This window comes from Trachypithecus francoisi, unplaced genomic scaffold (genome assembly GCF_009764315.1).
Source record: "Trachypithecus francoisi isolate TF-2019V2 unplaced genomic scaffold, Tfra_2.0 Contig01474, whole genome shotgun sequence".
NCBI lineage: Eukaryota > Metazoa > Chordata > Mammalia > Primates > Cercopithecidae > Trachypithecus > Trachypithecus francoisi.
The window spans coordinates 15964399-15988988 of NW_022681435.1; the positions used below are offsets into that span (position 1 = coordinate 15964399).

At 38.4% G+C, this 24590-nt stretch overlaps 1 protein-coding gene across 3 annotated transcripts in view; it reads left to right on the forward strand.

Annotated features, from left to right (window-relative positions):
- Positions 1 to 24590, forward strand: part of DOK6 (docking protein 6) — a 429154-nt gene that overhangs the window by 330483 nt on the left and 74081 nt on the right. For all 3 annotated transcript variants that reach the window (XM_033175379.1, XM_033175385.1, XM_033175372.1), the window contains one exon: positions 11001 to 11118. In XM_033175379.1, the coding sequence (XP_033031270.1) occupies positions 11001 to 11118 (118 nt within the window). The remainder of the gene's footprint in view (positions 1 to 11000; positions 11119 to 24590) is intronic.

Genomic DNA, 24590 nt, shown 5'->3' on the forward strand with positions numbered 1-24590 from the left:
TCTTAACTCTCGTCATACAGAGAAAGCTATGGCTATCTCTTCCCAGCTTACAATGCGCACACACAACGCACACATGCATACACATGGACACATTCTGCTACTATTGTCTCACTTGTCTCTCATCTGTTCCACTTTTCCCCATCTGCTTGTAGTATTCAGCTATTCCTCATATTCATTTGTGGGGTTGTATTTCTATTTGGTAATTAGGCTTAGATCAAAATATGTCTGTCTTAATTGTCATTCTTTTAATACCTCAGAGTTTGGACAAAATTTTATGTCTTGATCACATATACACATGTAGACTCCTCTGGTCTATGCCACTTCTATGCAGGAGTAGAAATTCCAATGCAGCAACCTTTACTAAGCACTTAACATGTGACAAACACTATGCTTTTCACTCCCTACGTACATCTTATACTAGTTATAACACTTAGATTACATTGACTCCAGTTTAAAGATAAGGAAAAACTGAATCTTAAAAAAAAATATGTGCCTTCCCGAGGTCCAATTAGGAGGCAGCCGTGGATACCCGATAACAGGCTGGTGGAAAGCAAAGCTCATGTTTGTTAACTACCTTCTGATTCTGCCATGCATACTGTGGTGTTCTGTCTTGAACATGAGAAACAGGCACTCGCATTCCTGCTCTGGCTTTGTGAAATTTACCCAAATTGGTGTAATTCTCATTCTTATCTGTATCCTGGAGGAGAGAGATCCAGTCATTTTTACAGTGAGAGTCATGGGGAAGAGGGAAGAATATCAGGATTCTGAAACCTCCGAGTCATCACTCAACTAGCTGTGTCACCATGAACAAATTATATTATCCCTCTGCACCTCATTGTCCTTGTCTGTAAAGTTCAGATGGCATATTTGTTGACAATTTATGTGAATATTCAGTGGTATAACATATGAGACCAATTTGCACATTGGCTAGGCACATAGAGAATGGCTCATAAATGTCAATTTATAAATGCTGAATTTCTTCTCTCAGTTGTATCTAGATTTGTCTCAACTGCTAATCCAATTTTTAAATTTTTAGGCAATCACTAGAGAGATAAAGAGCAAAAGGAAAGTCAGCATTTTTTTATACAAATGAATTTTATGTAAGTGAACACAAATTAGCATCAATGTTCATCACAGGGGGAAGCAAAGCCTCAAATCAACAAAGGAAAAAATTTCAAAAACAGTAAGATTATCTAGGTCGTATTTTTGGTAAAAGCATGAAGAGGTGTGGGTTGTCAATACCTTCATAAAATTCCCAACATCTGTCAGCCCCACCTTCCCGGTAACTTAGGTCTTCTCAAAGGATAAGGATGGAATGTCCACATTGTAATATATTAGGGAGGAAGCTTTTTCTAGAAGATACCAGCATCAAAGTCTAAAGAGCAATGGACTCAGTCTAGAGAACTGTTTTCTATTGGGAGCTCTGTAGTTGAGATTTTACCTTAAGCAAATTCTTGAATTTTTCTGCATATTGATTTCCCATCTGTAAGAAAATTGGTGGTTTTCTAAGAAGGATTTTAAACCTTGAATTGCATGACTTGTCCACATAGTTACTTGAAGCTTCCTCACTCCGTAGCAGTCTTACATGTATGCAGCCCTACATGGTAACTCAGAAGTAGTGAGAGGAAGAGGAGCTGTCATAAGGGTCTTAGAAGTCTTGTCCACAGCAGACAGTGTCACACCTACCATACGTTATACTAGTCAAAGCAATCACCAAGAAGCCCAGATTAAAGGGAGGGAACAATCTTACATGCAAAGACACACAGACTCAAAATAAAAGTGGAGGAAAATTTACCAAGCAAATCGAAAACAAAACAAAAAAAATGGGTTGCAATCCTAGTTTCTCACAAAACAGACTTTAAACCAACAAAGCTCAAAAAAGACAAGGGCATTACTTGATGGTAAAGGGGTCAATTTAACAAGAGCTAACTGTTCTAAATATGTATACACCCAATACAGGAGCACGCAGATTCATAAAACCAGTTCTTGGCGACCCATAAAGAGACTTAGATTCCCAGATAATAATAGTGGGAGAATTTAACACCCCATTGTCAATATTAGATCATCGAGACAAACTTATTCAGGACTTGAACTCAGCTCTGGATCAAGTGGACCTGATAGACCCACCCCCAAAACAGAATATGCATTCTTCTTGGCACCATATGGCACTTACTCTAAAATTTTTCCCATAATTGGAAGTAAATCACTCAGCAGATGCAAAAGAACTGAAATAACAGTATCTCTAGACCACAGTACAATCAAATTAGAACTCAAAGATTAAGAAACTCACTCAAAACCACACAACTACATGGAAATTGAACAACCTGCTCCTGAATGATTTCTGGGTAAATAATGAAATTAAGGCAGAAATCAAACAGATGCTGGCAAGGTTGTGGAGTAATAGGAACACTTTTACACTGTTGGTGGAAATGTAAATTAGTTCAACCATTGTGGAAGATGGTGTGGCAATTCCTCAAAGATCTAGAACCAGAAATATCATTTGACTAGTCATCCCATTACTGGGTGTATACCCAAAGAAATAGAAATCATTCTATTACAAAGATACATGCATGCGTATGTTCACTGAAGCACTGTTCACAATAGCTGAGACATGGAATCAACCCAAATGCCCACCAATGATAAACTGAATAAAGAAAATATGGTACGTACATACCATGAAATACTATGCAGCCATAAAAAGAAACGAGATTATGTCCTTTTCATGGACGTGGGATGAGCTGGAAGCCATTATCCCCAGCAAACTAATGCAGGAACAGAAAACCAAATACCACATGTTCTCATTGTTCAGTTCCCGCTTGCAAGTGAGAACACATGGACACAGGGAGGGGAACACCACACACTGGGCCCTGTTGGGGGTTGGGGTGGAGAGAGGGAGAGCATTAGGAAAATGAGCTACGCTTAATACCTAGGTGATGGGTTGATAGGTGCAGCAAACCACCATGGCACAGGCACACGTTTACCTATATAACAAACCTGCACATCCTGTATGTGTACCCCAGAACTTAATTATGAGGAAAGATGTTATACAGAATCTCTTGATGGTGAAAAAAGGACAAAAGCATAGAACAGTCATGATTCCAGTTTTGCTTCCACAGAATATATGGTCTTAGGGATGTCGATTAATCTCAAAGCTTCAGCATCCTCTCATTTTAAAGAGGGACACTTCATCCTTTTCCTATCTTACAGGAATTTTATGAGGATTTAAGTAGATAAAAATCAATGAGTTGGCCAGGTGCGGTGGCTCATGCCTGTAATCCCAGCACTTTGGGAGGCCAAGGCAGGTACATCATGAGGTCAAGAGATCGAGACACCATCCTGGTCAACATGGTGAAACCCTGTCTCTTCTAAAAATACAAAAAAAGAAAAAAATTAGCTAGGTGTGATGGTGCGTGCCTGTAGTCAAGCTACCTGGGAGGCTGAGGCAGGAGAATCGCTTGAATCCGGGAGGCAGAGGTTGCAGTGAGCCACCAAGATTGTGCCACTGCACTCCTGCCTGGCAATGGAGTGAGACTCCATCTGGAAACAAAAAAAAAGTTCTGGATCAAATACCAGGGTAAAATGACTGAAGGGATATAAAAGACAAGATGTAGAATACTTGAATTTGGCTGAAAATGAGGAAAAGGCATTATATAGAGAGAACATATATATGTGTTAAAATGCTCAATTACTAGACCAAGCGCAGATGAAACGAAGATATTAATAGATGATGAACAACAGTTTCTTGAAAGGAAAGTCCAGACTTCCTAGGAGAAAATACAAGAGATTCTTATTCATTTGGAAGGGTAGTGGCTAGAAGATGGAGGTGAGGTTGAACGTTAGGCCTGGGCAGAACGTTTAAAGGAGAGTTTAATAAAATAGCAAAGGAAGAGGAAAGTTATAGAACCATAAAACAGAAAGCTTTGCAAATTAAACACCATTGTCATGTATAAAATAGTACTTAAAAAATGGGCAAGGAACATGAGTAGACATTTTTCAAAAGACAAAAATGGCTACAAAGGTTCATAAAAATGCTGTACATTGCTATTAGGGGAATGCAAATAAAACCACAATGAGATTTTCACACGTCAGAATGGCTATTATAAAAAGATGAAAGGTAACAAGTGCTGGTGAGGACATGGAGAAAAGGAGACCGGGACCCCTGAACACTGTTGCTGAAAATGCAAAGTACAACCATCGTGGAAAACAACATGGATGTTCCTCAGACATTTAAAAATAAAACTACCCCATAGGCCAGCAATTCTACTTCTAGGTATTTACCCAAATGATTTGAATCAGTTCAAAGAGATTCAGTTCTCCTGTATTCACTGCAGCATGTTACACAATAGTTTATGGAATCCGCATAAGTGTTTATCAACAAATGGATTAAGAAATGTGGAATACATACACAGTGGAATAGTATTGAGCCTTAAAAAAAAAAAGACTCATTTTGCAGCAACCTAGCCTTAAAAAAAGAAAACGGTCATTTGCAGCAACAGATGAAATTGGAGATTATGCTAAGTTAAACAAGCCAGGCACAAAAAGACAAATTACCACATGTTCTCACCTATAAATCAAATCTAAAGCAATCAACTCATAAAAGTAGAAAGTGGAGATGTGTCTACAAAGGCTAGGGACTTGGGGGCAAACAGGGAGATGACGGTCAAAAGGGTTAATAGGCAGGAGGAGTATGTTTTGATTTTGAGGGTTCTATTGTGGCAAATACAGTTAGTAATGCTGTATTGTACATTTACAAAATTAATCAATTTCAAATGTTATCACAAAAAGTATTTGAATTAATGGTTATGTTAGATTATTTCACTTGTATTCATGATATGTTCCCCACAAATATGTTATAAATTGTCAATTTATAGTAGTTAAAAAGTACTTAAGGATACAAGAGGAAATGGGCAGAAACATCCTGGTCATTTGAAATTAACACTTTCATGTCGCTACAGATTAAAAATTAAATATATGGAGCAGAAAATGCAGAGCAAATAGTGTTTACTTTGTGTATATTTGAGTGTATAGAGATTCCGTATCAATGTATCTTTTCATGTACCTATAAGATGTACAGAAATTGGCCATATAGTTAAAAATGAAAACTGCATTTTAATATATGGAAACTACTCAGTGCATATTCTGATTAAAACATTAAAAAAATTTGCACAAATGGCCCAGTGCAGTGGCTCACACCTCTAATGGCAGTGCTTTGGGAGACCGAGGTGGGAGAATTACTTGAGACCAGAGTTCCAGACCAGCGTGGGCAACATAGTGAGATCTCGTCTCTACAAAAAAGAAAAAAAAAAAAAAGCACAAAATCATTACCTTAATATACACAAGCAATAACTATGTAAAAAAGGAAATAGAGCTACAATTTACAGTTATATAATTTTAAGGAGAGAATACTTTCTATTCTACTTCACCCAGAAGCAAATGCTTTTATTAAACAAATAAAAATACTTGAGAAGGTAAAAAGATCAAGAAGACAACCTAAGAAAAACAGCAGGTGGAAATTAGCACAAGCACAAAATAAAAACTGCAAAATATAAATTTACATAAATGAAAGCAAGTCGCTCTAATATAAAAATAGAAACATTATCCAAAGTAAAACCCAAATATATAAATTTGACATATGAAAGGACTTATAAAAACATGTATTAAAAAATCCTAGAGAATTTGATGGTTTTTGTATTAAAATGTAAACACCAAATAACCTTAGGAGAATTGATGACTTTTGGCGGAAACAGTCATAATTCTACTTATACATATGTAAACTAAAGTCCCTAGATGGCATACTAACCTAAATGTTTTCTAAAATTTTTCTCAAAATTCTTTAGTATTGAGATTTGTAAGTTTTAGTTGCAAAAGAGCAGAAATAACTTAATGCCTTTCAGTGTGGATATGGTAAATAAATTTGGGACATAGCAAGGTAGTCCTTTGTATTATTCAGGTCCACTTAAGTAAATGGAGTCTATGATAGACAGTTCAATGGAGGAAATTTAATACAGTAATTTAGATTCAAGAGATAGGAAGAGTAGAGACAATCAGATTAGCAAAAGCAGGCAAGATGCTACTAGCCCTGCTTCCCTTGCCTATTAGTTTCATGGATGTTGGCAGAAAAAAAAAAACTCCTTAGTCAGACAGAGGACTTTATTCCTGAGGCACAGTGAGCATCATGAGTTTCATGCTTCCACAGGTTTCCCTGGTCCCTAGGTCCCAGAGTCACGTGGAGCAGCCAGGGTGGATGCTGCTGCATGTTGCCCCAGCCAAGGGATCTGAGTTAGCAACTCCCAGTCTTATCGGGGCTACTAGCAACCCTGCCCAGCCTTTTCCTTGGAGGGAGACAGGATCTGTACTGTCCTGTTCAGGCAGAGGACAGATCTGTTTCCTGGAGGAAAACAGTTCTATCTTCTGAGGCTGTTTGCTGTATAAACATAGTTGAAAATATAGTAACAAAAGTGCAAAGCCAGAGTGACACAGGACAAATTCTTTCCTAAAAATGACTTTTTCAATGAAATGTGTTTAAAAGAATCTTCCAAAGTTTAGGGGAGGAGAGAGATGACAGTTGGAATCTTTGACATCATCTACGAATCTCATTTATAAATAAAAGTATTTATTTATATATTGCCTAAATGGGAAAAACACAAAGAACCCACTCTCGTTTCTATCTTTGAGAGCCCTCTAAATCTAAACTTCTTTTCTGGTTGGGGAGAAGGGTCTTTTCTCATTACCTTGAGGACAGCATAATTCTCATTCTGTGTTCTATTCGAACAAGGGTATCAAAAATGCAGTCTCCATATGGCCCATTTTGGGGCTTATTTTCTTAGACTGTCAGCTTTGTGATGAGATGTGTCAGTTGTCCCTCTCAAAGCACAAATGTTTTTAACTGCTCTCCAGGCTTACTTTAGCTGTGATCTCTATGCTCTTCTCAGATGCTAAGTAACTCCCGGTTCATTGCTCATATCCTAGAAAACTGACTGCCGTTTCAAAAGAATAGAAGGAAGCCAGAGTTAGAGCCAAAAATGGCAAAAAGTGATGGCAAGTGTATCAACAACTAAATGCTTCCTAATCTAGTTGATTTCTGCATATATGCTAGAGCATTCTTTCTAAATCCTGACCCTATGCAAAAAGGAGAAGCATTGCCTGCAGGAAATAATCTTATAAATACCAAGGGAATTCTGGCACAAAGATTGCAGAATTTTGTATAGCTTTTTTTTTTAAACTAAGTCCACTAAAAAAAAAAAAAAAATACAGCAGACCCTTGCAGAGAAGGAATGAAAACTTTTAACACTTGTATCCATCTTGTTTAATTTCTTAAAATACATTTAGAAATCTCAATTTTTTATAAATGTGCAATATAAACACAAATTGCTTTTTATATACATGCTTTTATGATCCTAAAACTCCTCCTGGTCAAATTGATGCACTGCTTTCTCAATTAAGAAATTACTATAGCATTTTAAGCTTTTTCTTAATGCTTTTAATTGAAGCATTATTATAGTATGAAAATAGTTAAGGATGAGTTTTAATTGAATAGTTAAGGATGTGTGTCCTCTTGTTGAAGCCTGTCATCAAAAGAAGTTTTATGCCTGTAATCCAGGCTACTCGCGAGGCTGAGGTGGCAGAATTGCTCGAGCTTGGGAGGCAGAGGTTGCAGTGAGCCAAGATTGCACCACACTCCAGCCTGGGCAATAGAGTGAGACCCTATCTCAAAAGAAAAAAATTTTCATCAAGTGTGCTTGAAATACTGTCTTAGTCATTGCACAAATCAGGTCAATTTCTAATACATTGCTTAAAGTTCATAAAATTAAAAATTGCTGGTTAAAATCAGACAGATTCTACACCACTTAGATTCCCCATGACAGAGTACTCTTATTAGTTTGCTCAGCTTGCTATAAAACAAAATACCACAAACTGGATGGGTTGAACAGCAAAAAAATTCTCAGTTCTGGAGGCTGGAAGTGCAAAAAAAATCAAGATGCCTGCAGGGTTGGCTTCTCCTGAGGCCTTCTCGACTTTTCGATGGGTGCTTCCTTGCTGTGTCCTTAATGGCCTTTTCTCTGAATATTTATCCCTGGGTCTCTTCCTCTTCATCTAAGGACACAAGTCCTATTTGATTAGGGTCCCCACCCTTATGTCCTCCTTTAACTTTCATTAACCTCTTTTAAAAGCCTTATCTTCAAATACACTCATTTGGGGGTTAGTGCTTTAACGTATGAATTTGTGCAGAAACGGTTCAGTCTACAGCAGTACTCAATACAAAAGGTACACATGGGGAATGGACTCTTCTAAAATCCAGGGGAACATCTCGACATTCTGAGAAACCGGAGACTCGATTTGTATCCCTCGCAAAGATCAAGAAAATCCATCCAGTTTTTTGAACATAAATTTTCCATTTTTCAGCAATAAATTATGGAAGTAGAATAGAGAGAAACCTAAGGAATAAACAGAATATCATTAAAAGCATCCTAGAACAAGAAAACAATGAAGAGGGAAAGTAGAGAAACTTGAGGTGTAAAACAATACAGGGAGATTTAGAAGGAAATCATGTGGAAGAATTATCCAGTGCCTTCCAGCTATATTTCCAGCAAACAAAAATGCTAACTATTTTCCTGATGCTTAAAAACTGACCATTTGGGATGAAAAATGTCTCCCAGAATAAAAAATAGAAAAAGCACTTTCATCACATTTTGGAAAGATTAATTTACCAGTGATCTACTGTATGCTGAGTAATAAATTATATTAGAAAAAGTAGACAGTAGACAGAACCATGATTCATGAGACTGAGTCTATGGATTAATTGTTATTAATGGGCATTGCTGACATGAATTGAAGATTTATGTGTTTAATTAAGTTTATGCCTCATATGGGAAATTGACTTTAAAAGTCCTATCTTTTCTCCCAATAATGCTTTCATAAAAATGAGCCTCGCCTCTAGTTCTTTACGGTGGTGGACTTCCATCCATGAGGGTGTAATGCATGTTTTCAATGTGCATAGCCCTACTTGCAGAGTCCCCCCCACTGTTAGGTCCAGGGTAAAACTGGAAGCGTCCACTGTTGATGCAGGATTTTTTTTTTGCTCCTTAGTTCAGCTAAATCCAGGTTCTTGTCTCACAACCAGGAAAAATTAAGGCATGCAAACACATTGAAGGGTGAGGAAAGTGAAATTTAAGCAAAAGGGGAGCCCTCAGCGAAGAGCTGTCCCACCAGCCAGCTCCCACCTCAGATGGAGCACCAGGCCACCACACGGGAGCTGAAGGGGCCAGGCTCCTCCTCCCCTGCATAAGGTGTGAATTCCTGGTGTCTCCATCCCATTTTTTCCAGTGTGCACGTGGACCCCTTAGTCTGAGCCACCCTACATTCATTCATTTCCTTTACTGCACATGTGTTAAGGGACAGATTTTTGTTTTTTTTTTAAACACCGTGGGCATGTTTATACAAGTCCCCTGTGTACAATGACCTGGGTTTGTCCAAGGTTCTCCGGGGACACTTTATCTGCCTAGGCATTTGGCTGTCTCCTGCCATTGTTATTGTTACCAAACCACCCAAAAGATTCTGAAAGCACTGCTCTATAACCCAAAAGCTTGTCTCCTTAGAACCCCATCCCTGTAAACACCAACCACAGGATGTGGATGTGGATAGTTCACCTGTTTATGTAATAAGCAGGAAAACTTTGAAGTCTATCAAATTTTGAAAAACAAAGAATGGCTGCAAAGTTACCATTTGGAGCCATCTTTTAAAAAAAAAGATACCTCAATAGTGCCAGACTTTTAAATAGACTGAGTATGGCACTTTTGTGACAAGACGTAGCAGCTCCAGAAATGTCTTACCACTAAGTAAAATGAAATATGTGCAAGCTCTTTAATTCCACTTTCTATTAAAATGTAAGAACCTCTTAGTTTTCTGTGGCCTTGAACGACCTGTTGTGTCGTATCAGGTACTTTCCTGATAGCATCTTCTATGAAGGGTGGGGAGTCAAATCCAATGCTGGATGTAGAAGTATGTGATTCATCCAAGCATCAAGGGCTGGGCACGAAGTGTGCAGGAGCACCGTGGAAGGTATACACCACAGTAGCAGAAAGGCACGCAAAGCTTAGATTTGACAGATCATCTTTGCAACTGTTTTGCCAGGAGTCAGGCATCAAAGAGAAAATGAGACTTCATTCATTAGAGGATTACTCATTGTCAAAGGTAAACAATTTCCTCAGGTTGGGTCAGAGACATGTGTGCGAAGGCTAAATAAAACCATTTCTGCATGTTTCTTGAAATTTCTTGTGCATTAACAAAGCTATTTCTTGAAAACGCAATGTAAACTTATTTTCTTTGAACTAATCACGTGGCTGAGTACGTGATATTGTGTGAATCTTCTCAGCTATCCTTAAAATGTTTCGAATAAACATGCCACAATTTTATCAGTGTTTCTCAGAATACATTTTTAGTATGTACAAGATTCTATCACAGGAGCAAGGAAAAAGGCCTATTTGAGAAAATATCCATTGTGTAAGGTTGGGAGGACGTGTAAGGAAAAATTTTTAGAGATTGAAATGGGTAAAAAATAACGGGTATTCTGTAAACCTTTCATGGGTCTCTGCTTCTGAAGAGGCTGGCACCTTTGAGTTATTTTACAACTCTAAATTGTAGAAAGCCGAGAGTAATGCAAATAATTCTTGTCCATAGAAATTTAAGTAACTGTGTTGGGCGGAGTGACTACAATCGATCATGCCCTGAGTGTTTACCAGCATTCCCCATTGCTACAAGTCATTGGAATCATTCGTACCATCTTAGTGTTCTCTTAATGAGTTAGATTGAATTGTTTTACAAGTATTCCTTTCACATTTTTGAGTAATGATTTTTTTACTTTAAAAGTTATCCTTACACAGGGGACCGTGTAGGTATCTACAGCAGATTCTATCATCTGCCACTCATTTAACCCTGAACATTTAAGAGAGCAGATTTCAGTTTTACACAAGGCCTAACACACATTTTCTTTTCTCTTTTAGCTTCAGACAAGCTTGACTGAACCAATGACATTATCCAAATCAATATCTCTTCCTCGCAGCGCATACTGGCATCACATTACTCGTCAGAACAGCGTTGGCGAGATCTACAGTTTGCAAGGCAAGTCACCTTAAAGTAGGAAAGCAGCGCCTCCATTAGCTTCCTCCAGGTGGACTGACTCATGCAAATTGCTTTGTATTTACATTGCTTGCTTTTCCTCCCATTCCCCTTTATCAGCTGTCACTGGCCGCAGTGGGAGCCGAGATTTACAGTGGCTTTTAAAAAGCTATCATTTCCTACACTCATGGTAAAAAAAAAAAAAAAAAAAATTCCAAAAATTACTGTGATGGCTAAGGACCCAATTTGGCACAAGAACTTGACTACAACATTATACCGAGCACATTATCAAAAGCTAAAAAGCTAATGTGGAGGTCTGTTTCATGCTGTGTTTTATGAAGGATCTTTTTTCGCATCTTTTTCCTTGAAAGGATTCGGTATCAGTTCAGGAGGCTGGCTTCAGGCTTTAAGGCTCTGCCATAAACTGGTACATAAACCTACCCAATGAAAGTCTTAAAGTTTAGTCAAAGCCTCAATATAGAAACCATTTGGAGAGGATGCAGGGTAGAAGGGGCCACATGTGGATACTTTGCCTTTGTAGTTTTTCTAATGATAAATGCTCAATTAACTAGCATCGAATAGCTTGCCAGATGAATCAAATTAATAGCAGAGTTCTGACAGCAGCACACAAGCCAGCTTCAGCAGTTGTCTTCCCGTTCCTTCCCTTTTGTTTTAAACTGAATAATCTTACCCTTCAAATAAAATATTTGATTGACTACAAGCAACTAACAGCTGGCCAACACTGGAGGAAGCAAGAAACTAAGAAAATAAAGCTGAAACCCACACAGCCGAGAGCGTTTACTCATCCAACAAACATTTATTGAGCACCATAGGCTTGAATATAATAAGCATCCAATAAATATCTGGGGAAAAGAATGACCAATTATGACCCTCTGGTAGTTAGACATTCAGACTTTTCACACGTTAGCTTTTGCTCACTATTAACAATGCTGTAAGTTTTGACAAAAAAATTTCTGTTGCAAACAAACTGAGGTAATGTCTTCTTATAGGAATATTTGCTTGCCAGGGTTTCCGAACTAGACTATCGGAGTTCGATCATGGACATTAATAGTTAAATATATGTTCTACAAGGCAAAGCAGTTGGAATGATTTTAGTCACTTACTGAAGGCAATTACATGTTATATTTTAAAGGGACTCTTATGGGCCAACTTGACTGCCTGTATTTAACAGTATCTTCGTTATTTGTGTGAGAAAATATTTAATAGAATAAGGATTAGAGGGTTGAGAAAAGCCGATGAGTGGGGACTGGTTTGGCAATTTCAAGAATCAGAAGACAAGCGTCTCATGCTTTTCCCTCTTCAGATGCCAGCAGCCACACACTCAAATTGCCCGAGTCATGATCATGCAAAATTAACCTTGCCCATTTCTGTGATGAAAAAATCGAAAATATGCTTGTAATAAGGTATTTAAACATAATATACGTGTAAATATTGAGATTCGCTTGAAAACTAAGATGTTTAAATGAAAAAAACTATCAAATTTCTAAGCAAAAAGTGAGAATGCTTTTAATACAAAAAAACATGGAAATAGGGCAGAAGTAGTGTAATGGATACCTCTAGTTTGTCAAGGGGTTTGGCCTATAATTCCAGAAAATCAACTATTGCTTTCATAGTATGAAGGAAACGTTTTCTGAAGACAGAGCTAAGATTTAGACTGATACACGATTTCTGCAATAATTTCTTATGCATCCGATAAAAAATTAGAATGCACTGGAATATCCTAAAACATTGCCAAAGACTTCTTGAAGATGTTGATTTATATATAGCATAGACGTAATAACTGAAATACTTTTATCTCACTGATATTAGCTTCCAGCAAAGTCAAGAGCTTGACATGCCTTTTCAGTTAGTTTACTTAATCTCAATATTTCATGCTTCTCTGGTTGGTTGGTGGCGATTGTAGTTTTTACAGAATATGCAGACTACTTAAGTTAAATGTTTATAAAATATATTCAACGGAAGTTACATTTCACTATACTGTGGGTTTACTTTCTGTACTGTGTGCTTCTCAGAATACATTTTACCACCCTGTATACCTCTCCCTGTTATATAAAAATTTAAGTATCCAGATAAGGGGATAGACGATTGACAGTAGGCAGGCACATAATAGAGATGGATAAAAAGTTGCTATACTTTGAATAATGGTCATTTTATTCTTCCTTCATTCTGTTGTAATAGTCAAAACAAGCAGAGAGCAAGGAGAGCCTCAATTTTTTTTTTTTTTTTTTTTTTTGGCTAGGTGCTAGTCCCTAATAGAATCAGGGCAGAATAAAACTACTGAAAATAGGGAAAAAATTAAAAAGAGAAACTCAGAACCTCAGTACCCTTCCATGAACATGTACGTTTTTCACAAAACTACATTTAAAAATCTAGTTATCCACCGAGTATGGTGGCTTATCCCTGATAATCCCAGCACTTTGAAAGTTTTACTTTTACTTTCCCAGAACAGAAGTAAGAGTTGATTAAAAAGCTTTAGAACAGCAAGCTTTAGAACAGCAAGGAAAAGAAAGAAAAAGAAAAGTTCACCTTAGAAGAGAGCAAAGCAGGCGCCTCCAGAGAGCAAGTGCGCAGCTTGACCTCGTGACTTCGGGTTTTATACGTCGGTGTACTTCCGGGATCTTGCATTACTTCTCCCTACTCCTGAAATCTTATTGGAAGCTGCTGATCAGTTTCAGGTGTTTTCTGTCCATTAAGAGCGTGCCTTTCCCTGATGCTGGCTGTGACCAATTGTTACTCCTCCTGAACTCTTACTGGGAAACTGCTGATCAGTTTCAAGTGTTTTCTGTCCATTAAGAGCGTGCCTTTCCCTGATGCTGGCTGTGACCAATTGTTACTCCTGAAATCTTATTGGGAAACTGCTGATCAGTTTCAGGTGTTTTCTGTCCATTAAGAGCGTGCCTTTCCCTGATGCTGGCTGTGACCAATTGTTACTCCTGAAATCTTATTGGGAAACTGCTGATCAGTTTCAGGTGTTTTCTGTCCATCAAGAGCGTGCCTTTCCCTGGTGCTGGCTGTGACCAATTGTTACTCCTCCTGAAATCTTACTGGGAAACTGCTGATCAGTTTCAAGTGTTTTCTGTCCATTAAGAACGTGCTTTTCCCTGGTGCTGGCTGTGACCAATTGTTACTCCTCCTGAAATCGTACTGGGAAACTGCTGATCAGTTTCAGGTGTTTTCTGTCCATTACGAGCGTGCCTTTCCCTGGTGCCCACTGTGATCAATTATTACTCCTCCTGAAATCTTATTGGGAAGCTGCTGATCAGTTTCAAGTGTTTTCTGTCTATTCAGAGCGTGCCTTTCCCTGCGGCCGGCTGTGATCAATTATTACTCCTCCTAAAATCTTATTGGAAGCTGCTGATCAAGTTCAGGTGTTTTCTATCCATTAAGAGCGTGCCTTTCCCTTGTGCCGGCTGTGACCAATTATTACTCCTCCTAAAATCTTATTGGAAGCTGCTGATCAGTTTCAAGTGTTTTCTATCTATTAAGGGCGTGCCTTTCCCTGGTGCCGGCTGTGATCAATTGTTACTCCTCCTGAAATCTTATTGGGAAGCTACTGATCAGTTTCAGGTGTTTTCCATCCATTAAGCGCGTGCCTTTCCCTGGGGCCGGCTGTGACCAATTATTACTTTAGCAAAACAGTTAACAACTACCTGTCCATCAGCTGATTGTTGCCTAACACTCCTGGTATATGTTGGGAGGGGGGCTTCTCTCTCTTGCCCTGTTCATACATGACTAGCTACCTGCTGTAACATTACTCACGTCAAGAGTCCAAAACCTCAAATCTTTGGGGCAAAATGGATGAAGGTCTGTCTTCTGTAACTTCTTCCTGCTGACAGAGGGGTGGTCGTGGTTCGGTGGATCTTGGCTCATTGCTACCCGGCAGGGCTGAGTTGGCTGCATCAGTTGGTGAAAGTGGTATCCAGCCAGATTCAAGGGAGACACGGGCAGGATTTCACCACTGTCTTGTCCCACCGATGGGCAGTGCAGAGGTCCTCTCTAGAAGGGTGACTCTTGAATATTGAGAGGATGCTTTTCCTCACTAAGGATTGTCTGGAGCTCAATGGCCACTAGGAAGGTATCAGTCATGTGGACCAAATATGTTAGCAGTGGCAGATATCTGAGTTACCCAAGTTACCGATGGCGAATCCATATGGGTCCACAGCAGCCTCAGTTCTTGCCTCCTCAGAAGAAAGAATTTTACTGAGGGGCATAAGGCAGAAGGAGAGACCTAGGCAAGTTTCAGAGCAGAAGTGAGCATTTATTAAAAAGCTTTAGAACAGAAAAGAGAAGGAGAGGGAGAGGGGGAGGGGGAGAGGGTTCAACTTGGAAGAGGGCCAAGCCCGCAGTTTGGCAGAATGATTGCTTGAGCCCAGGAGTTTGAGACTAGTCTTGGCAATATAGTGAGGCTCCATCTCTGAATGAGTGAATGAATGAATGAATGAATATTGCAGGGTATGATGGCACACGCCTGTAGTCCTAGCTACTCTAGAGGCTAAGATGGGAGGGTCACTGAGCCTGGGAAGTTGAGGCTGCAGTGAGCCATGATCACACCACTGCACTGTAGCCTGGGCTAAACAGCAAGACCCTGTGTTAAAAAATAATTTTTTAAAAATCTAGTTATTTTGAATCTCGCTTTTTCAGCTGTGCTCCTTAAAGTGTCATTACCTCTTCTTTACAAAAAGGACAATATCATCAGCCAACTGTCATCACTGATTTTACCAAATCAAATTAAAAGTCTGGCAAGGTGGGAATGTATCATTGTCAAGTAAACCGCAGGTAGGACTGAGGAATGAAAATATATCTTTAGAATTTTCAAATGTTTTAGGTGAAGCTGGGATCAATATGAATTAAATTTAGCAGACCTCATTCAGAAAACAAAAGTGGGAAATTTTCATATATTTAAAGTTTAAGAGATTAAGATTCATTAATAAGCAACCCATGTACTCAAGTTTTTTAAAAAGCATGACGTAAAAACAAATTCACTCTATAGTAGGACTTACCTATAACTTCAGTTGCCTGTGAGCCTCAAAGCTTTGACTTAGCTCAGTTTTGCTGTATTCATTTCTCTCATTCATTGCTAGAGACACACTTGAAGACTGACGTATCCTGACGGAGATCCTGCATCTACCTTCATTTTTGGAGAATAAGAATCTCCAATACAATCTGCCTAATCTTTCCAGGCTACTCCCAGAAGGGTGCTCTGAAAGAATAAGTGAATGTGATTTCCCCATTGTATTCTAGTAGTCTGGAATCAGAAGAATGAAAAAGGGAATAATTAGCTTCTAACAAGCACATGTTGTTCTAAGTACTTGGCAGCAACTGTTTAAAAATCTCTGTCCCTAAGTGGTTTGCAGCAGGTCGAGTTATGCCACCTCTTCTTGCAGAAGTGGTAAACAGACATTCCTTTTCTTTTTTGCCAGATTATCATAAGGATGGTTGATTTGTATTAGAAAGTGATTTTTTTATTTATACTTCTCTAACTTCCTCTGTACTTATGAAAAAATGTTTATATCGTGCTCATACTAGAGACGTTGTCTCTAGACTTAGGGAAACCTAAACCATAAAGGGATGAACATGATTTTAAACTCTCAACTCAGAAGTAAATACATACTATTTGTTTTAATATTCATACAATTGTATTTCCAAGGCATTGGGAAATGTAGTAGGAAATGTTTTGAAAGCCCCAAGGAACACTCATTAAAAAAAGAGAAAAGAAACACAGAGAGGTTGAAGAGGGGGGCAAAGGAAGGAGTAAAAAGAAAGAAAAATAAAAAAAAAAAACAAGGAAATCAGATAACTGAGTTTACTTACTTTAGGGCTCACATTTTGACTTTTAATCACCATTTGACATATTTAGATGACAGCCTATACAGCAGGGTTTTTAAGTCAGGATTTGTGAAGATGACAAAAGCATTTATTGAAAATGACAAATCAAACCAGTAAAAGCCATTGACAGTACCAGGTGTACTGCAGGCACTCAGTAAATCCTATTGAATTCTAAAATGAATTAGCAATGCATTATAAAGCATACATGGAGATATGCGACATCAGGACCACATCCTCCACCGTAAGGGTAGACCTGAGAAAAATTCTCTTGAATATAAAGGAATCGTGTCTAGTCGCACATGTGAGCCCCAGGCCCTTCTTGCACAAGGTGAGGTCTTTGTTGGCATTTCTGCTTTTTGCTTTAGGATCATTTTGACTGAGCACAAATACTTGCTACTAGTAGTCTTTATTTTCATGAACACAGGAAGGACTGTGAAATGCTACAGATCTGCCCCTTTAACGTGATGGCTCAAAATCTGTCTCTCTACACTTGCTCCTTTCCCTCACATTAGTTCATCTTCTTCTTCTATAAACTAATGGTGAGAACGAGGGTCAAGAATATGATCTGAACACAGTGCCCAGTGAGCAGGTTTATGGGACTGCATGTGATGACTGAACTTTTTCTGATGTATGATGATATGGTCTGGCTGTGTCTCCACCCAAATCTCATCTTGAATTGTAATCTAAATTGTAATACCCACATGTTGGGGGAGGGACCTCATGGGAGGTCCTAAGGTAATGGAGGCAGTTCCCCTATGCTGTTCTTGTGAGAGTGAGTGAGTTCTCATGAGATCTGATGGTTTTATAAGGGGCTTTCTCCCCTTCACGCTCCAATTCTCTCTCCTGCCACCATGTGAAGAAAGACATGATTGCTTCCCCTTCCGCCGTGATTGTAAGTTTCCTGAGGCCTTCCCAGCCATGCAGAACTGTGAGCCAATTAAACCTCTTTTCTTTATAAATTACTCAGTTTCGGGTATTTCGTAATAGCAGCATGAGAACGGACTAATACATATGATAATCCCTTATTTTCACACAAAATAATGTGGAATATACTTTGACTCCTCTTTTAAAAAACAACTTGAACAACTACACTCTTTGAATCAAGAATAATTGGATATACCATTTGTAAAGGTGGTAGCTTTAGGAGTTCTCCTTTCAGTAACACTGATTAATATCCAAAGGCCAGCTTTGCCCCTACATATCCGTAATTAAGCTACAGACCACCAATGTCAGCACGGAAGCATACCTAATCACCAGAAGGCATTTGATACTCACGGAAAGGGTGTCTGTGGCTTCAATTTCTCAGAAGGACAGGATGGAAATAGGCGATTAGAATTAGAGATAACCTTCAGAAAATGGTAAATAGAGTTCTGCCATAGATTAAGGAGGTAAATCAAAGATTTTGTTTCCTCTTTGCTCAGCAATGACCTTCTGTCCTTCTCTACTGTCCATTCAAACTGCATTATATATAAATTGCTTCTGTTGAGATTTTCTATTTTTTTTTCAAGTTACAAAGCTAATAAAAAGCCTCTGGTAGCTAGTTTTTAAAAATACAGAAATTTGCAACAGAAGTAAAAAGAAGCCTGGTAGCCATTTGGCAACAGCCCTTAAAACAGGAGCCACTTTCTAGAAGAAACACTTCTGTCTATTAAACCTTATTTATAAACATTTATTGCATGCCCATACCTTAAGAAAGGTAAGTCAAAGGCAGGAAATGTCTCCCTGGATGTCAGTTTTTAGAGATAAATAAATCAGTTATTCCCTAAAGCAGACATAGTAAAAAATGCATGAAATATCCCCACGGTGAAATGTTCCTCACATCCTGCAGTCTTAATTAATCACCTCCTTTTCCGTGCTCCCAGAGACATTTGTGTCTAACTTTATTATATGAATGTGTTTGTTTATAAACCTACTTATTCCACTGGATCGTGAGGCAGTAATTTTGTGAAAGATTTTATCAAACAAATTTTGGGGCTCAATTATCTTGAAGATGTTACCCATAGAGATTAAAATCTTGAGTTTTGGAGTCCAATAGACCTGAGTTTGAATATTAACTTTACCACTACTGACTGATGTGATTTTTGGGCAATTTACTCAACCTTTCTAAGCTTATTCCTTGATCTCTAAAAGAAGATAGTATTATCTCTCATGATCTCATTAAATGAGATCATCAACATAAGATGTCAACATTCAATAATTATTAACTATTATTAATATATTAAAGTACAGTTGACCCTTGAACAACATGGGGGTTGAGGTGCCTACCCCACCCCTGCACAGCTAAAACCAGTGTATACCATAGCAAAGACATGAAATCAACCTAGGTGCCCATCAACAGTGGATTGGATAAAGAAATTGTGGTACATATACACCAAGGAATACTACACAGCCATAAAAAAGAGTGAAGTCAGGTCCTTTGTAGCAACATGGATACAGCCAGAGGCCATTAGCCTAAGCAAATTGAACAGAAAACCAAATACTGCATGTTCTCACTCATAAGTGGGAGCTAAACATGGGTTACACATGGACACAAGTATGGCCATAGTAGACACGGAAGGAGGAGGAGGGCAAGGGTTGGAAATTAACTATTGGGTACTGTGTTCACCACCTGGGTGACAAGATCAGTCGTAACCATAACCTCAGCATCATGCAATATACCCAGCTAACAACCCTGCACATGTACCCACTGAATCTAATTTTAAAAAGTCGAAATTATTTATTTAAAAAAATCAATGTACAACTTTTGACACCCCCAAACTTAACTAATAGTCTGCTGTTGACCAGAAACCTTTCTGATAATATAATTAATCAATTAATGCACATTTTGGTTTACACATATTACATACTATATTCTTACAATAAAGTAACCTAGAGAAAAGAAAATGTTATTAAGAAAATCATAAAGAGGAGAATATATATTTACTATTCATTAAGTGGAGGTAGATCATTAAATTAAGTAGGTTGAGGAGGAGGAAGAAGAGGTGAGGCTGGTCTTCTTGTCTCAGGAGTGGCAGAGATGGAAGAAAATCCACATATAAATGGACCTGTGCAGTCCATACTGTGTTGTTTAAGAGTTCGCTGTAAACCAAACTCTCACTATGAAGTTTCTTTTTCTGGCAGAGGCAAATAAGCTATCCTACTCCTATTTATTCCAGTGTTGACTTGGAAATATTATTACAGAGTTCTTACTGTGCTTGGGGAAATTTGTTTGGTTCTAAGGACTATAAAAATCTAGCTTTAGGCCAGGCATGGTGGCTAACTCCTGTAATTCCCACATTTTGGGAGGCTGAGGCAGGCAGATCACTTGAGGCCAGGAGTTCAAGACCAGCCTGACCAACATGGCAAAACCCCGTCTCTACTAAAAATACCAAAAAAAATTAGCCAGGCATGGTGGCTTACACCTGTAATTCCAGCTACTCAGGAGGCTGAGGCACAAGAATAGTTTGAACCCAGGAGGCAGATGTTGCAGTGAGCCATGATTGCACCACTGCACTCCAGCCTGGGTGACAGAGCAAGAAAGTCTATCTCAAAAGAAAAAAAAATCTAGCTTTAATAAATGGTTTCTAGTTTTTAAGGTTTTAGAAAAACTAAACCTAAGCTTAACTCTCACTCTAAGATTTTAATACAAGGAAAAAAATTCAGTCTTAAGTCTTCATTTAAGTTTTATCTTCTCGTCAGTGAGTGTGAACAAGAATAGCACCTTAAACAGATAAACCACTTCTCCCATGCCTTATATGGCTCAGTCCAGGTAGCCTAAGGCAAACTAGAGCCTCTTTTTCCAACCCAAGGGTTGCAGAACTCATGGAAGGACTGTATTCAGCTCAGCCCAGTGCAGAGGAGATGCCCACACCCAAACATACTCATCCACACCCACCCTACTACTTACCCTCCCGCCCCAAATCAGTTCTTACTAACTAGCTTACCATAACTGCCTGGAAGCCTTTCAGAGACTTTTCTTCCTCCATGAGGCCCCAGCCTCTTTCCTAATGTGGACTAGCTTTCTCAAGCCAGTTAATACTACACCGATTCTCTCTTACGATGCATTCTACTGGCTGGACTAGAGGCTAGCAACAAGATTTACATTACTAATCAAATTATTCTGCATCACCCAAATTAAAATCCAAAGAGGATTCACAGTGCGAATACACCAAATCAGCCATTTAATCACTTTTTACCAGATATGTACAAGTAATTACTAAAAGATAAAAGAGTAAGAGTTTCCAGATGTTACATTGGATTAGTATAATCCACCAATGGTTTTATTAAAATGAATTGCTTCACTCTCTTTAATTCAAATTTGGTGGAAATTAAAATGTCTATTCAGTCTCTGTATTTTTCTCCATCAAGCTTCCCCTACTGAACTTTTTAAGTAAAAGAGGTAACATATTGAGTTCTATATTTATCAGATTTTGTGGGGAATAGATATTAAAGGCATGTCAAATAAATTCTACATATATATATTTGATTTTATTCAGAAGGGAGTAAACAGTACATAGTATTAGTTCAGGGAAATGTCAATACAACCAGATTAATTAATACAGACAAATGTTAATACAGACAGATTTTAACACATGGATGCTCAACTGTCTTTGTCATGTGTATGTATATACACACAAACACATATATACACAGAGAAAGAGAGGAGCATCTGGTTGACCATATATGGCTTGTCATATTACTTCCCTCAAAAATGTATGTATTAGGCTAAGCTTCACAAATTATAAACTACAAAGAAGAACCTAGAGGGAAAAATGTTCAATTGCCCTTTTTTCCTTGATCTCTATTTCTTGTTTGATTTTTCTTTTTTTTTGGAGGCGGAGTCTCGCTCTGTCACCCGGACTGGAGTGCAGTGGCCAGATCTCAGCTCACTGCAAGCTCCGCCTCCCGGGTTTATGCCATTCTCCTGCCTCAGCCTCCCGAGTAGCTGGGATTACAGGCCCCCGCCACCTCGCCCGGCTAGTTTTTTTATTTTTAGTAGAGACGGGGTTTCACCGTGTTAGCCAGGATGGTCTCGATCTCCTGACCTCGTGATCCGCCCGTCTCGGCCTCCCAAAGTGCTGGGATTACAGGCTGATTTTTCTTAATCTCATCTCTGTCTATGGCCCTTCAACTAAATGTTCTCCATCCCTAATTATAGGTTCAATACATGTATTTTGAAAAAGTTTTCCTTTATTTTCCTCTGCCTGCCAAGCAGAATACGACAGAGACTTGATAATGATTGAAAGATAATAAAAGATAAGAAACATCAGGAAATTAACATCCTTAAAATTATACTTGCCAGAGAATAAACTGCAGAGTTGATGTTGATTTAAGCCTGAATATGTCCTTCACATCTAGCACAGTGGTGGGCAGGTGTGAAGTTCCTCTTTGAAAGGTCTAGCACCTGTCAGCTCTCCAACAATTAATAGATGCTCATTGAAAATTTGTTGCTTCAAGCTTCAAACCACCCAATATTTTGAAACTCAGGAACATGGTCATATGTTTATGTAAGAGGAATTTATGCTAAGATAGATTTGGGCCGGGCGCGGTGGCTCAAGCCTGTAATCCCAGCACTTTGGGAGGCCGAGACGGGCGGATCACGAGGTCAGGAGATCGAGACCATCCTGGCTAACACGGTAAAACTCCGTCTCTACTAAAAAAAATATATATAAAAAAACTAGCCGAGCGATGTGGCGGGCGCCTGTACTCCCAGTTACTCGGGAGGCTGAGGTAGGAGAATGGCGTAAACCCGGGAGGCGGAGCTTGCAGTGAGCCGAGATCGCGCCACTGTACTCCAGCCTGGGCGACAGGGCGAGACTCCGTCTCAAAAAAAAAAAAAAAAAGATTTGAAGCGTGTGTGTGTGTGTGTGTTCAATGCCTGTATTTAATTTAGGAAGAAGAATATAGTTTGGGAGTGCTGTTAGAAATTTTTGATTGCCATTGCTATATTATATTAGTTTGGTTGGGAGTTTAGAACTTTTGTGTTATTTTTGTTTTACTGTTCATAATACAAGAAAGAGAAGTTTGGTATCAAACTCTCAGTGTCATAGTATTTCTTTTACACATATGTTTAATGGTAAGCATTATCAATGTCTTTTACATATATGTAAAATGATTTTAGAACAATATTTCTTACTGACAATTACAACTCTAGGACAAAAACTGTACTTATTTTTGTATTCATCAGGAAAGTTCATTCTTCCAAATAAACATGGAAAGTTTCCTCTCTAGTGTATATCTGAAGAATATCCATTGTCTATGGCTCTATCATTTCCAGTTTAGGATTCTGTATGTGCTCAAAAAAGATGTTGAATAAGAAACACCCTGTGCTTATATCTGTAACTCTAATAAACACCATCCTGATGAGTTGAAACTTTTCTTTGAGAATGATTTACCATTTATAAATTTCTTTTTAAAATATTTTTTTAAATTGTCAAAACTTTTGATAGTATAATTTAGCATTGTTCTTACATTTACCAAAATCCCACATTTTGTGCAAAAACAACAACAAAAAAGCAAATTGTAGCGCATAATCAGTTTTACTGTCTGAGGCTGTCTCTACATTAATGTCCCAGCTTCTTTAGAGGCATGTCAAATAAACTGATGTATGTAAAATTAAAAATCCCAATAGTGAATTTCCTAATCTACTTATTTCCTGGATCTCAGCACTTGAATTCATCCTTCTGAAAGCAACGAGACACTAAGAGTCAGGTAGCCAGAGATCTCACCCCTGCTCAGAATTTAACAGCCATTCAATGTTCATTTAACTTTTCCAATCAGTAAATGGGTGGGAGTAAACCATTTACCTGATTTCAAACAGATTGCATGGTCTGAATAGCAAGAGAGGAGGCATAATATGTTTGAAAATTTTTATAGGAAGAAGGGTATTTTATTGAGCAATCTTCTATGAACAAGATATTATGCTAGGTGATATCCAAATATGATTTCATGTAAACCACACAAACCCCTGAAAGGGTAGATCGTTACGAGTGGAGTTTTTATAAATGGAGAGAGGTAGTGTCATTGTCAGCTGGGCTCATATTTACTGAGCTCTTGACAGTTTCATGATATTTAATCTTCCCAACAACTCTCCAAGGTAAGGGCTATTACTGTCCCCATTTTACAAATAAGAAAACCAAGGCACAGAAAGGTAAAATCACTTGCCAAACGACGAAGAGTGGGATTATCAATGCAGGCAGTCTTGATTTTCTAGCTAGATTGTCACTCAGATGGGAAAGTTACATAACTACCTTGAGGTAACAGAGTTTAAGCAGAGAGAAATGAAACGTGTATAATCTCTACCCTTCTGCCCAGGGACATTCTCTTTGAAGTATAATCAAGGTTTACAAGAATGATTCTTCTGAAAAGCAGGCAACAGCTCTTCTCAAATGTGCTTTACATGAGACAACCCAGATGGAAGCCATCTAAGCAATTTGTGTAAAGTCCGTGGTGTCCAAAGATGACTTGTATACAGTTTGGGCACTGCTTTTAAAAATCACATATAACAGCCTTGCTCTTTTTGTGGAACAATTTAAAGCGTACCATATATGTAAATTAATGGGTTTAACTCGTGAGAGTTGCCATTATTTTTCATTATTACTTTTCAAGCTTTTTAACTAAGCTTTATAGCACATTCAAATGTGTTCCTC